The 15,721-nt window shown below is 49.2% G+C and overlaps 1 protein-coding gene across 4 annotated transcripts in view; it reads right to left on the bottom strand.

Annotated features, from left to right (window-relative positions):
* The window catches only part of SLC4A8 (solute carrier family 4 member 8), a 109,492-nt gene that overhangs the window by 79,031 nt on the left and 14,740 nt on the right, over nt 1-15,721 (bottom strand). The window contains exon 1 of one of the 4 annotated variants that reach the window (XM_065576237.1): nt 5,761-5,946. The exons of the other annotated variants lie outside the window; for them this stretch is intronic. Within the exon in view, the coding sequence (XP_065432309.1) occupies nt 5,761-5,808 (48 nt within the window). The 5' untranslated portion in view covers nt 5,809-5,946. Of the gene's footprint in view, nt 1-5,760; nt 5,947-15,721 lie in introns of those variants that run through there. 4 annotated transcript variants of the gene reach the window in all.

Here is a 15,721-nt window from a genome sequence, read left to right as displayed (position 1 = left end):
GAGGTTGTGGAATCTCCGTCTCTGGAGATATTTAAGAGTAGGTTAGATAAATGTCTATCAGGGATGGTCTAGACAGTATTTGGTCCTGCCATGCGGGCAGGGGACTGGACTCGATGACCTCTCGAGGTCCCTTCCAGTCCTAGAATCTATGAGCTGCCTCCATTGCATGTCACAGTACACTGGGCTCCGGAAGAGCAGCTGCCACTGGACTGCGATCCACCCTCATCCACAGTGAATGGGAAGCAGGCAAACTTTGGCTCTCTCCCCTCCAGCTCACTAGCCACTGCAACTGAGCTGGCAAACAGGGGGAAGTAAACTACACCAGGAAGAGGGTCACGATTCAGTCCCTTCCTGGGGCACTGCAACGCCGCACTGCCCATTACTCAGGGCAGACTGCAAAGTACCAGACTTAGCCCACGATTGGTGCTGTCCAAGTGGATGACACAATTCAGAGTCCAGCGCATTATTGTTACTATTAACACGGACTAATACGTTCTTTATGCTGCGCTTTGGCCTCTTAATGGCATTTTGGGAATCCCATGAGTAGATACCTCTTAGAATCATAGAATATCAGGGTTGGAAGGGACCTCAAGAGGTCATCTAGTCCAATCCCTGCTCAAAGCAGGACCAATTCCCAACTAAATCATCCCAGCCAGGGCTTTGTCAAGCCGGGCCTTAAAAATCTCCAAGGAAGGAGACTCCACCACCTCCCTAAGTAACGCATTCCAGTGCTTCACCACCCTCCTAGTGAAATAGTGTTTCCTAATATCCACCCTGGACCTCCCCCACTGCAACTTGAGACCATTGCTCCTTGTTCTGTCATCTGCCACCACTGAGAACAGCCGAGCTCCATCCTCTTTGGAACCCCCCTTCAGGTAGTTGAAGGCTACTATCAAATCCCCCCTCATTCTTCTCTTCTGGAGACTAAACAATCCCAGTTCCCTCAGCCTCTCCTCATAAGTCATGTGCTCCAGACCCCTAATCATTTTTGTTGCCCTCCACTGGACTCTTAAAAAGGTACAGGATCAAATTGTTAAGAGTATCATCCTAGGAGCTGTAAAAATATCTTGCAAGCTAGCCTGTTTGGAAGTTGAACTGGGGCCAGCTGTAAGGTCCTTCTTAGACCTTCAAGCAAAAATCACATCTCCAGGCAGTGATGATGTATAATAGACATCCAAGTGAGAAATGATGAGATACAATAAGAACCACCAGAATGGGGGCTGTTCGTCGCTTTCAGGGTCTCTGTATTTATTTTCAACATACGTGGCCCGCTATTGATAACAATGAATTCAGCCGTTGATGAGACCGAGGGGTATGGAGAGATGTAGGAAAATGGGGTTACAATCAACCCCCAAAAAAGACAAACGTTGGAACTGAGTGTCATTTCCTTATTCCTGCCTTTTTATTTATGTATTTGATTATTTTCACTCACCATAGATGTCCTCCCTTGCTAATCTATCTGCTACCTGTTTATTCTGCTAACCCCTGGGCCACTTCCCTGCTTTAATGACAATTGATGAAATTAAGGGCTGGATTCTGTGCCGTCTTTGGCGCTTCAGCACAAAGCAGAGGCAAAGATTTGGCTCTCCTTGCATAGGCAAATATCTCCAGGTGGTGCAGACCCAACACAGCACACTCAGCAGCCTCTTCATCCCAGTGCATGAGACATTCCCGGAGGAAAGGGAGCATGGGCAGAGGGGCTCTTTGGGGCAGGGATTGTCTACTACCCTCGGTTAGTACAGCGCCGAGCACAATGGAGCTCCTGTTTTCAGACAGCCCCTAGGTGATACTGTAATAAACATGACTAATAATGATCTCTGCACCCCATGGTCCACAGCTACTGGAAGGGACGGTTGGGCCAGGCAGACCCCAGGACTGGGGAGTGCAAAAGTAGCTTAAAACCAGTCCCTGTCCCACCTTCCAATCCTGTCCTCAGTACCGCTTGCCTGGCCTAGCAAATGGCCTTAGGTTACTTTTCTGATACTCATGGAGAGTTGGGGAAAAACCAGTCACAAGATGTGAAAAATGAAGCTGATTCACAGATAATTATAATGGGGGGAGGCAAACAGGACAATTGTAACGGAAACTACTCTAACCAGGGCTAAATCCCTAGCTCGGGGAAGGGAAAAGGAAAACAGACTCCTTGTTACTGTGTATAGGGGTAAACATCACTTATTGTGTGTAACCCAAGCAAACGCAATGGATGAACAGTCCATGCTAGAGTATAAAATACTGCATGCTGAAGGATGCCTTTTAAGGGTGAGGCACAGGGCCTCCCGGGGGGGGGGGGGGGGGGGGCAAGTGGGGCAATTTGCTCCAGGCCCCGGCCCCCGCAAGGGCCCCCACAAGAATATAGTATTCTATAGTATTGCAACTTTTTTTATGGAAGGGGCCCCCGAAATTGGTTTGCCCCAGGCCCCCTGAATCCTCTGGGCGGCCCTGATGAGGCAAGCGGCCATTCGGTTACCTCTTTCGTTTTTGCATTTGTAGGATGGTATGGTTTGTTCGAGGTTTTCCCTAATGCTCCTGCTCTGAAATTTTTATCTGCCTTTATCGCCTTTGCAGTGGTAAGGCAGGACTTCGGCTGGTGTGTGTGTGTTAAGGTGACCAGAGGCCCACAAACACAGCGGCTTGCACGTTAAAAATTGTCACTTTATTATACATTGGGAGGGATAGAATCATAGATACGAAGTGCTGGAAGAGACCTCAGGAGGTCATTGCATCCATCCTCCATGCTGAGGAAGGACCAGTATACCTAGACCATCCTTGACAGGTGTTTGTCCACTGGTTCTTAAAAAGCTCCAGAGATGGGGATTCCACAACCTCCCTCGAGAACCTGTTCCACCCTCCACTATCCTTACAGTTAGGAAGTTTTTCCTACTTTCCTGAATCCTCCCTCCCTCCCTGTTTTACCCTGGGCAGGACATGGTAAATGATGGTGTCGCGGGACTTAGCAACAGCACCGGGGCTCAGAAGAGCTGGCTTGTATTTGCTGGCTCAGTCACCGTGTGACCTTGACCAGATTAGTTCACCTATCCGTGCTTCTGTTTCCTCTCTCACTGATTGTCTATTCAGGCTGCAAGTGCTACGGGGCAGGGTCTGCTTCTTACTATGCATCGGTACGTTGCCTAGTGACCTGGGGCCTTTGGGTGCTACCGTAACACAAATACATCACAATGATATTGAGTCGTTATTATAAAGCCAACAGCCACTATGTTCCCACCCCTTCAATGTACATCACTAAAAACCTGATAACTAACAGAAAAATCTGGTGGGAATTAGGTGCTAAACTCCCCTAAGCTGCTTTGAAAATCCCACCTATAATATCATTAAGATACAGGGGGGAAAACAAGCTTATTGGAAATCTACATCTCCCATTCTCCCTCACCCCCCATGCATGTGCACACACACACACACACATTGTGCAAGAGAGAAACAAGACAGCAGTAATCTTTCAATCGTCATAGTAAACTACAATTTCAGGAAGTCTTAGTCCTCTGTTTCCCCTCCCCCCCCCCCCCCGCCCCGAGCTGACATTGAACATGCAGCTTGCAATCCTTCGGCCTGTTGTCCATACCGGACTGTCTCTTTGTGTCGTGGAAGCTCATTTGGCATTGGGCCATATGGCTCCCAAAAACTCAGCCGCGGCATGTAAAGCCACCTGTTTCGTTACAAAAGGAAGCCAGGTGCCAACTGGTGAGTGTTTGGATTCCACTCGGCTGCCTCAAAGGAGTGGGGGGGGGGAATAAATGGGTTCTTCTTACATCTCAGTGGCCGCGGCTGTTTTCCCTCACCCCAAAGGTCAGTGTGTCCGGACAGTTCTACGCTGCTGGGGGTAGGACAGGGCCCCTCGGACTCCCTTGGGGCATTGTCTGTGCATTGCCCCCACCCCCAGAGGTAAGTGGGCTTGGACAGTTCTCAGCTCTCTGAGGGGGAGAGGGGGAACTGCTCTCCCCTTACCTCTGAGGGGCAGTAACCCCCCCTCCCAAGGTGAGGGCATCTGTACCGCTCTCTGCATGGGGGCAGGAGGAAGAGGAGGGGTGGTATTCGGTCTCCCTTTACCCCCAGGGGCAGTAGCTATGCATATTCCCCCCCACCCCTAATGATTGCATCAGGCCAGCTCTCTGCAAAGGGAAAGGGGGAATTTAGTCTCCCCTCTCAACCAGGAGCAGTAGCTGCGTATATCCCCCCCCCCCCCCCCGCCCCAAGGTGACAGCAGCTGGGCAGCTCTGTGCAGTAGGGAAGGGGTGGGCTGTGGGCAGGGAAGGGAGGAGGGATTTGTGGACAGCTCCCTGCAGATGGGGGCAGGGAGGGGACAGAGGGATTTGGTCTCCCCTTATTTCCCAGGGGGAGTAACTGTGTCTATCCTCCTCCTCCAAGGGGGGGGCATCTGGACAGCTCCCTCCAGGCAGGGAGAGGCAAGGAGGGGGCAGGGGGGCTGGAACAATGTGTATAATGGTAATAGGGGTGCTGAGAGCCATTGAATCAAACTGTCTATAGTGGAATCCATTTCAAGTCAGGGGTGCTGAAGCACCCCCACACCCCTAGCTCCAGCACCTATGGGAGGGGGTTTGGACTCCCCTTACCCCCCAGGGCTGTCGCACACACACCCCCGGGGGCAGTAGCTGTGTATATCCCCACCCCGCAAGGGTGAGCGCACCTGGACAGCTCCCTGCAATGAGGGGAGAGGGGGGTGCGTGGCGGGAGGGGAGCAGCGGGGATTGGGTCTCCCCTTACCCGCCCCCGCAGTAGCTGTGCACCCCTCCTCCTGCAAGCCCTCCACTCCGGAGTCAGACCCCCCTCGCAAACCCCCCACTCTGGAGTCAGACCCCCCCCTCCTACAAGCCCCCCACTCCAGAGTCAGACCCTCCCCACCGCCCTCCCGCAAACCCTCCACTCCGGAGTCAGACACCCCCCCCTCCTACAAGCCCCCCACTCCGGAGTCAGACTCTCCCCACCCCCCTCCTGCAAACCCTCCACTCCGGAGTCAGACTCCCCCTCCTACAAGCCACCCATTCCGGAGTCCACCCGCCCCGCAAGCCCCCCACTTCGGAGTCAGACCCCCCCCTGCAAGCCACCCATTCCAGAGTCAGACCCCCCCCTCCTACAAGCCCCCCACTCCGGAGTCAGACCCTCCCCATCGCCCTCCCGCAAACCCTCCACTCCGGAGTCAGACGCTCCCTCCTACAAGCCACCCATTCCGGAGTCAGACCCCCCCCCAGCAAGCCCCTCACTCCGGAGTCAGACACCCCCCCCAGCAAGCCCCTCACTCCGGAGTCAGACCCCCCCCCTGCAAGCCACCCATTCCGGAGTCAGACCCCCCCCCCAGCAAGCCCCTCACTCCGGAGTCAGACCCCCCCCATCCAGCAAGCCCCTCACTCCGGAGTCAGACACCCCCCCCCAGCAAGCCCCTCACTCCGGAGTCAGACCCCCCCCCCATCCAGCAAGCCCCTCACTCCGGAGTCAGACCCCCCCCCATCCAGCAAGCCCCTCACTCCGGAGTCAGACCCCCCCCTCAGCAAGCCCCTCACTTCGGAGTCAGACCCCCCCCCCAGCAAGCCCCTCACTCCGGAGTCAGACCCCCCCCTGCAAGCCCCTCACTCCGGAGTCAGACCCCCCCCCATCCAGCGCTAGGAAATGGCTCTGCCGCAGTGAGCAGCAGCCGCAGCTCCCCGGCTCGGCTCGGCTCGCAGGCTGGGCTCAGCCCCTGGCGCCGGGCTGGGGACCGAGCATCGCCCCCGCCCATCCCGGGCCCGGTACCTGGTAGCTCAGGACGATGCCGTCCGGCTCGTTGCTCCCCGCGGGCATGGCTGGGGCAGGCGGCTCCGCCGCGCCGAGCTCCGCTGCACCAGCCCCGCCCCCCCCCCCGGCCCGGTCCGGCCCCCACCGCCTGCGGGGCGGGCGGCTCCCGGCTCCCCGCTCCCCGCTCCCCAGCCACCGGCGGCCGCTGCCTTCTCCGGCTCCCCGCGCCCCGGCAGCCAATCCCGGCCCGGCCAGCGGCCGCTGGGGGGGCGGGGATGGAGAGGGGGAGAGAGGCGAGGTGGGGTACCGGGAGGGGAGGAGGAGGCAGGGGGAGGGGAGAGATGGGGATGCAGGGGAGGGGACAGGTGGGGCGTATGGGTTAGGGGACAGGTGGGGTTTCAGTGGGAGGGGGTACAGGGGAGGTGAGAACTGGGGGTTGCAGGGGGAGACAAGAGGTGGGGTTGCAGGGGGAGGAGGTACAGGGGACAGGAGAGGTGGGAGATGCAAGGGGAGGGGACAGGTGGGGAGTATGGGGGAGGGGAGAGGTGGGGTTTCAGGGGGAGGAGTACAGGGGAGAGGAGAGGTGGGTTTGCAGGGGGAGGGGGTACAGGGGAGGGGAGCGCTGGGGGTTTCAGGGGGAGGGGGCACAGGGGAGCCGAGAGGTGGGAGATGCAAGGGGAGAGGACAGGTGGGGCGTATGGGGGAGGGGAGAGATGGGGGCTAAAGGGGGAGGAGGGTGAAAAGGGGGAGGGGAGAGGTGATCATGTAGGGGAAGGGGTACCGGGGCAGGAGAGTGGTGGGGATTGCTGGGGGAAGGGGTACAAGGGGAGGGGATGTAGGTGTTGGGGATATAGGGAAGAGGGTATGGAGGAAGGGATACAGGGGGAGGGAGAGGTTGCGGGAGAGGGGAATACACGGTGAGGGGAGAGGTGGGGTATGGTGATATAGGGAAGGGGTGGGGTTGCAGGCGAAGGGGAGAAATGAGGGTTGCAGGGGGAGGGGATGTAAGTGTTGGGGATATAGGGGAGAGGGTATGGAGGAGGGGATACAGGGGGAGGGGGAGGTTGCAGGAGAGAGGAGAGGTGGGGAATGGTGATAGAGGGGAGGGGAGGAGTGGGGGTTGCAGAGGGACGGGTACAGGGAAGGGAAGAGGTGGGGTTGCAGGGGAGGGTAGTATATGGGGAGGAGAGAAGTGGGGTATGGTGATATAGGGAAGGGGTGGGGTTGCAGGGGGAGGGGAGAAGTGGGGGTTGCAGGGGGTACAGGGAGTTGCAGGGGGAGGGGGTACAAGGGAGAGGATGTGGGGGTTGGGGACAAAGGGGAGAGGGTATGGGGAAGATGGTTCAGGGGAGGGCTGAAAAGAGGTGGGGATGCAGGGGGAGAGGGAGTAGAGACAAAGATACGGGGGAAGGGGAGGGTAGAGAAGATAGAGAGGTTGTGGGGGGAGGGATAAGGAGGAGGGGGGATGGGGAAGGGGCTAATGGAAATATAAGGAGGCAATGGCAAATCAAGGAGGAGAGAGGGGTGGAGGCGGGGAAATGAGGAAGGAGAAAGAAATCCTGTTCTGGTTCCTAGATGGTGGAGCAGGGGAATGTGTTGGGTCAGGACAGTCAGGACAGGAGCGCCCCAAAGCTCTCTGCTAAAATTTTGCCTCCAAACTGGATGGAGAGCTGAGGCACTTTCCCTGCCTCTGATGGAGTCCATGGCTTTCCTCCCGCCCACCCCCACACTCCCCGTAATGCTAAATCCTACCTGCCGGGAGATTATTTTATTCCTTTATTTACTGCCAAAGAGCAAATCCAAATTCTTTGCCTATGGAATGGACCAGATTGTACCAAAGGATGCAAATTTCCAGGTAACATTACTTGAGGGACGGAGATCGGGGGACACCCACCCCTCAAACTCTCCCCACCTTCATATTGCATATGCTGATCCCTGTGTTATCATCAGTGCACTCAGTGTATTTTTTCAGGAGTAAAGAATAAACATTTCCAGCACCATGCATCGTAGGAGAAATTTGTTTGCCCAGAGCACTGCCTCCTTCTTCCGCTAAGGAATAGTTTATTTGCCAAAAAGTTGCTGGTTTAGGGCAACCGAAACTATTCGCGAATTCAAGTCAGATTTGGCAAATAATTCCAGATGATAAAAAAATGGGGTAAAAAATGAAATATTGTGGCTTTTTATTTCAAAGTAACGTTTTCTTTTGAAATTTAGCTAGATTTCTTTTTAAAGAAAAATGTAAAAGGTTAAAATCCCCAGAAAATGTAACTAAACGAAACCAACAACCAACCAAAAATAGTTTGAGTCAAACACAATGTTTTGTTCGACCCAAAGCAAATAATTTTTCAGGTTGGTTGGTGTGTTTGTTTAGGTGAAAAACACAAAAATTTCAATTTTAGTGTGACCCAAAAATATTGTTTGTGTGTTTGTTTGTTTACATTTTTCAGTTCGGCCAACAATCCCCACCCCCACCCCCCAAAAAAACCAACAACTATTCACTCAGCTCTAATTGTAACTCAGATTCATACTCACAATTATTCATTTAAGATCAGCAGCAATTCCTGTTAAAATTAATGGCCGTTGGCTCGAGCCTTGAGAAAAATATAATGAAATATAGCTCCTCTGAATGCAGACATTAAGAGCAAAGTCTATTTTGTCTAAACCACCTGGCAACAAATTGTCTTTTTTAGAGATGTGAATCACAGAATGATAACTTATGAGTTTCTCTGATTCATGATGGTGTGGGGAATGGACCTATGCTCATGAAATCAAGAGAAAAACCATAAACCGATGTGTATGGGCCTGATGGCTTTTATAATTTTCAAAATAGATCAATAGATTCTAAGGTCAGAAAGCACCACTTTGCTCATAGAATCATTGAAATGTAGTTCTTGAAGTGACTTTGATAGGTCACCTAGTCCAGTCCCCGGCACTGAGGCAGGACTTAAGTATTATCTAGACCAGTGGTTCTCAACCAGGGGTACATGTACCCCTGAGGGTACGCAGAGGTCTTCCAGGGGGTACATCAACTCATCTAGATCTTTGCCTAGTTTTACAACAGGCTACATAAAAAGCACTAGCAAAGTCAGTACAAACTAAAATTTCTTACACACAATGACTTGTTTCTATTGCTCTATACCGAAATGTATGTACAATATTTATATTCCAATTGATTTATTTTATAATTATATGGTAAAAATGAGAAAGGAAGCAATTTTTCAGTAATAGTGTGCTGTGACACTTCTGTATTTGTACGTCTGATTATGTAAGCAAGTAGTTTTTATGTGAGGTGAAACTTGGGGTCTGCAAGACAAATCAGACTCCTGAAAAGGGGACAGTAGTCTGGAAAGGTTGAGAACTACTGATCTAGACCATCCCTGACAGGTGTTTCTCTAACCTGTTCTTTAAAAAACCTCCAATGAGAGAGATTCCACAACCTCCCTAGGCAATTTGTTCCAAGTGCTTAATTATCCTGACAGGAAGTTTTTCCTAATGTTTAACCTAAATCTCCCGTGTTGCAATTTAAGCCCATTCCTTCTTGTCCTGTCCTCAGTGGATAAGAACAATTTATCACTCTCCTCTTTATAACAATCTTTTACTTGCTTGAAGACTGTTATCATGTCCCCTTCAGTCTTCTCGTCTCCAGACTAAGCAAACCCAATTTTTCCAGTCTTTCCATGTAGGTCATGTTTTCTAGCCATTTAATCATCATTTTTGTTGCTCTCAGCTGGACTTTCTCCAATGTGTCCACACTTTTCCCGAAGTGTGGTGCCCAGAATTGGACACAGAACTCCAGTTGAGACTGTTTCAGTGCTGAGTATAGTGGAAGAATAACATCTCATGTCTTGCTTACAACACTCCTGCTAATACATCCCAGAAAGATGTTTGCTTTTTTTGCAACAGTGTTACACTGTTGACTGTCCTTTAAATTGTGATCCACTGTAACCCCAGATGCTTTTCTGCCCTCCTGCTTGCTATGTATTTAACAGTGACACTTTGAGTTAGTTTCCTAGACCTGAGGAAGAGCTCTGTGTAAGCTCAAAAGCTTGTCTCTATCATCAACAAAAGTTGATCCAATAAAAGATATTAATTCATCTACCTTGTCTCTCTGTACTCCTTCCTCGGCAGACATTTCCCATTTTGTATTTGTGCAAATGATTATTCCTTCCTAAATGTACTACTTTGCATTTGTCCTTACTGAATTGCTTCTCATTTATTTCAGACCATCTCTCCAGTTTATCAAGATCATTTTGAATTCTAATCCTGTCCTCCAAAGCGCTTGCAACCCCTCCCAGCTTGGTATCATCCACAGATGTTATAAGTGTACTCTCTATGCCATTATCCAAATCATTTATGAAGGTATTGACTAGATCTGGACCCAGGACAGATTCCTGTGGGACCCAGTTTGATATGCCCTTCCAGCTTGACTGTGAACCATTAAAACTATTCTCTGAGTACGGTTTGCACCCCCCTTGTAGTAGGTTAACTGAGGCCACATTTCCCTAGTTTGCTTAACAGAAGGTCATGTGAGACAGTATCAAAAACCGTATTAAAGTTGAGATATATCACATCTAGGGCTTCCTCCTTATCCACAATGTTTGTTACCCTGTCAAAGAAAGATGTTATCCTGTCATCTAGTCTCACTTTGGGTATATCACAGGCCATAGAATTTCCCTTTTTATTCAGGATAGAATTTTGGAGTTTTCAAAAGTAGCTTTTAAAAACATATGCCGAGAACAATGCTCCCATCTTATATGGCTTTAGCTGTAATTCTTCTAATTACAGTGATTATTTTTCGTTACTAAATAGATTAAAATGGGCATTTTCTGTTTATGTGCCAGTTTCATATTCATTGACTAAAAGTATAAGGAAACATGAATCTTCCCCGTGTCTTACTGGAAGCTGAAAATGGAAGTGTAACTTGGTGAATTAGTAATCAACAGAGTCATTACTGATTTCCTATAACTGGTGGATGACCAGATGGGATTACATTACAGGTGGTGATAAATTGATATTTATTGCCCTTTTTTTTGTCATTGAAAGAATTCCTGGAACCAATCAAAGGTGTTTTATCACAGCGAGGAGAGGTTGTGTGGTTTCTCCAAGAAATATTGGTTCTGTACATGCTGTAAGAAAATATTTCATGAACCCATCATTAAGATCAATTTCAATGGGATTTAGGAGCCCACTTCCCTTAGTACTTCTTTGAAAATGCCAGTCTAAAATACCTGTGTGTGTGTATATCTACCAGAAGGTCACACACTTTGTTGCTTATATAGGGCAAGCTGGACACTCAGATGGGCCCTTCTGCAGCTAGCCCCCACCCCCAACTAGCCCCTCACCCCACTCTGACCAGACCCCCCAGCTGAACCCCCCAAGTACCCCCATTCCAAGCAGCCACCCTAGCCAGGCCTTGCATCAATAGGCGCCAACTTTCCCCGGCGCCAGTGGGTACTCGCCCCCCCCAGCCCCGCCCCGACTCCACCCTTTCCCCACTTCTGCCCCGCCCCATTCCAACCCCTTCCCCAAAGTCCTTGCCCCAACTTCACCCCCCCCTGCCCCTATTGGACCCCTCCCCAAATCCCCACCCTGGCCCCGCCTCTTCCCCGAGCGCACCACATTCCCCCTCCTTCCCAGCCGTGCAAAACAGCTGTTTCGTGGTGCAAGCGCTGGAAGTTAAGGGGAAAAAGCGGGCACGCGGCATGCTCAGGGGAGGAGGCGGAGGTGAGCTGGGCAGGGGGGCAGGGAGCTGCCGGTGGGTGCTGAGCACCCACCAATTTTCCCTCATGGGTGCTCCTGCCCTGGAGCACCCATGGAGTCAGTGCCTATGCTTGCATCCCTGCCCTCAAGCTGGGCCCCTTGTCCCTACACCAGCCAGGATCCTCGCCCCCCCTCTGGCCAGTCCCTGTCACGGCCGTTTGCCTTTCAAAAGCTGGATAACACACAGAGCTCAGCCTACATGAGTCATTAAGTGTGCAACTTTCTAGTAAGCTGCTACCTGTGATGTGTATAGACAGCAGCAGAGAGAGCTTTCTCCACCTTCAGCGCCATATGGGCCCTCTGTGGGCCTGATTTTAGTAGAAATCAGGCTTTTCTGGTTCTCTGATTTTCACCCAAATCAATAGGGTTCTGCCCTTGGAATTTTGCAATTGGACTGATGCAATGTTCACAAGTGATCACATTACAACCTGCCAGCCAGACTGGGCAGGATATCTCAATGGTTTAAACATTGGCCTGCTAAACTCAGGGTTGTAAGTTCAGTCCTGGAGGGGGCCACTTAAGGATCTAAGGCAAAATCAGTACTTGGTCCTGTTAGTGAAGGCAGGGGGCTGGACTTGATGACCTTCCAGCTCTATGAGATAGGTGTATATATATATATATATTTTTTTTTTTTTAAAGGGAGAAATGCCATGAAGTTGAGTGTGGAGTATTATTTGTGAACGAGTCATTAATGCTATTTTCTAAGTTTTTAGCCAATGAGAATGCAGAGGCAGTCAGTATCTGATTGTTACTGCCCGGTTAGCTTTTGTCTACACAAAACCAAGAGGGGAAATTTCCACGCTCAATTATAGGCCTAACGCTCATTGACTTTAATGGATTTACAACAGGTTGATACCAGTGTCACTAACAGAGAACAGACTTTGGCCCATATTTGGTCACCATAAATATATAATAAGTCTTAATTGCTCTGGTTCAATTAATTTGTGGCAAAGAATCATGGAACGTATTTCTCTATTTTTCCCCCCTCAGAAACCAAAATAAAACCATAAACCAGTGTTTAAATATGAGTAATATACACCAGCTATTAGGCAGTTACATTAGCACTTAGTCTTTGGCCTCTGAATGCACACAAGGTGTACTATTATGTTTGTGTCATTTAAGGCCTCTCATGTGTTATCCCTAAATTAACAAACTCCCAGCTGATATCAGGAATAGGTCTGAGACAGTGCAGTCAGCGGGCAGCATGCCTTTTGAGATGGATAGCAACTGTAGCAACCTGAAGGATTCATATTCTAAGGCCAGACTTGGCCATTGTGATCATCTCTAGTCTGACCTCCTCCTGTATACATAACAGGCCATAGATCTTCGCGAAAATAATTCCTAGAGCATGTATATATAGGATGTCATTCAGCCTACTGATTTGTACGAAAGCAGGAAAAAAATGTTACTATCACTAAAGGTTTGATCCTGCACTAGTCGAATCAATGGGTGTTTCTCCAAGGACTTGAATGGGAGTCTAGGATCAAGCCCTCGGGGAAGAAACTTAACTCAGATGGAGTCTTAACAGATGCGGATTATAATAAACAAAAAACAATTCCCTCAACCCTGAGGGAGTCTAGTCACAGATGGAGCTCTGAGGAGCTTATTCTCCTTCTGTCTGCATTCTGCCACCCTTGCAGGCTTGGCAACCATCGTTTGATTGAGGGAACACAATTAAAATAGTTTGATGGCCTTGGTCCATAGGGCCTGTCAAGGCTGTATCCCCACTTTGAACTTTAGGGTACAAATGTAGGGGCCTGCATGAAAACTTCTAAGCTTAACTACCAGCTTAGCTCTGGTCCACTGCCACCATTCCCAATGGATTCCCTCCCTGGGAAGCCTTGAGAAACCTTTCACCAATTCCCTGGTGAATACAGATCCAAACCCCTTGGATCTTAAAACAAGGAGAAATTAACCATTCCCCTCCTTCCTCCCACTAACTCCTGGTGAATACAGTTCCAACCCCCCTGGGATCTAAAACAAGGAGAAATTAACCATTCCCCATCCTTCCTCCCACCAACTCCTGGTGAATACAGATCCAACCCCCTTGGATCTAAAACAAGGAAAAATCAATCAGGTTCTTAAAAAGAAGGCTTTTAATTAAAGAAAAAGGTAAAAATCATCTCTGTAAAATCAGTATGGAAATTAACCTTACAGGGTAATCAAACTTAAAGAGCTCAGAGGACTCCCCTCTAGACTTAGGTTCAAAGTACAGCAAACAAAGATAAACACTCTAGTAAAAGGTATATTTACAAGTTGAGAAAACAAAGGAAAACTAACACGCCTTGCCTGGCTATTTACTTACAAGTTTGAAATAGGAGAGACTTGTTTAGAAAGATGTGGAGAACCTGGATTGATGTCTGGTCCCTCTCAGTCCCGAGAGCGAACGCACTCCAAAACAAAGAACACAAACAAAAGCCTTCCCCCCCCCAAGATTTGAAAGTATCTTGTCCCCTTATTGGTCCTTTGGTCAGATGCCAGCCAGGTTACCTGAGCTTCTTAACCCTTTACAGGGAAAAGGATTTTGGAGTCTCTGGCCAGGAGGGATTTTATAGTACTGTACACAGGACAGCTGTTACCCTTCCCTTTATAGTTATGACAGGGCCTGATTCAGCCAAGATTTTAAACACATGTTCTTTGCTGAACAGCAATGGGATTACCCATGCGCTTAAGGGGTTGGCTGAATCAGGGCCATATTCAGCAAGAGATCTTTGTTCACGTCACAAAAAAACACCAGATGTTTGAGACCTGACTGCAGGAGGGGACTGGTGCTGGCCCAGGATGTTTGAGGTGCTGAAAGCATACTAATCTGTCTAGTAAATAGTTACATTATTGTCTGATCCAAGTGACCAGTGGGCATTTCAAGGCACCTCTTGTGAACCAACAAGGCTGTAAACCGGGCTGGTCAAAAATTTTCCTTTGAAATGTTTTTACCGACAGAAAAATGGGGGTTTTGAGCAAACGAAACCTGTTGCATAAAGTGTCCGCACTCCTTGAAAATGTTTGACTTTTTGTCGGAAAGCTGAGAAAACAAACATTTTCAGCCAAAAAAACCCCAACTCTTTTGAGCCTTTTTCAGCCGAAATTTTCTCGTTTCTCATCAGAAAATTGGCAAAAGATGAAAAACAAATTAAGTTTCACTTTGCTGATGAAAAGTTGAAATTTTCCATTGCAAATTTCAATGACTTTTTTTTTATATATTTTCTGTAGGGGGGAAAAATTGGCATTTTCTGGCCAGCTCTAATATAAATTATATGCTATGGTAGGGTTACCAGATAACAACTGTGAAAAAACGGGACGGGGGTGATGGGTAATAGGTGCCTATATAAGAAAAAGTCACAGAAAACAGGACTGTCCCTTTAAAAACGGGATATCTGGTCACCCTATGCTATGGGAAAGCCGAGAATCTCACCTTCCCACTAAGACCAAGACCTGAGAAATGTATCCACAACAACATTCCCAGTTGGTTAGACGATTGCCAGGGAGCGCACATGCTTGTTTCTGTAATAGCCCATGTAGGCAACAGTATCCATAATAAATTCAGTAGTAAAAATAAAACCTTACGGGGGCTACTGCACATCCTATGCAGCGTCTGAACTTGCGAACATCAGCCAACTCATGCTTCTTCAGAAGTGACACCGCATCCATCTCAGTGAGCGCAACCCAGCCCACTAGACTGAGATGCCACCTACTCCCTCTGCAGTTAAGACAAACATGCTGAATTTAAGGTTATTTAAGGAGGAAAGGAATTGTCATGCCAATGAAAAGCATTAGATTAAAAAAAAAGTTTTTATGTCAGTGTGGACCATCTGCCTAGTCGGGGTGACTAACAGCTCCTTACAACATGACATTTAAAAATGTAACAAAGTATGATCAAAAAGTAAAGCTATTTTATGGCACTTGGAGGGGGGGGGGTTAGGCTGTGACTCAGTTAGGTAGGTGAGCATATGACTCACCATAAACCTGTGAGTAATGCTGTTGAAGTCAATGAGGCTCTTCACATGCTTAAAGTTAGGCACATGCTTAGATCAGAGACCCAGAAAGGAGAGAAATGTGCTGTTTGTGTCCAAAGATGCACTCAGTGCCACTCCCCATGTGGTGCCACCCCCCACCAATGCAATGCAGCCCCACACAGACACACACACACTGGTATTGACTCATACACAACACAAACGCTCCAAGCACGCCTCACGATTATAGTATCATAGACTATTACTTT

This window comes from Chrysemys picta, chromosome 22 (genome assembly GCF_011386835.1).
Source record: "Chrysemys picta bellii isolate R12L10 chromosome 22, ASM1138683v2, whole genome shotgun sequence".
Classification (NCBI taxonomy): Eukaryota; Metazoa; Chordata; order Testudines; family Emydidae; genus Chrysemys; species Chrysemys picta.
This window is presented reverse-complemented; position numbering and strand designations above follow the sequence as displayed.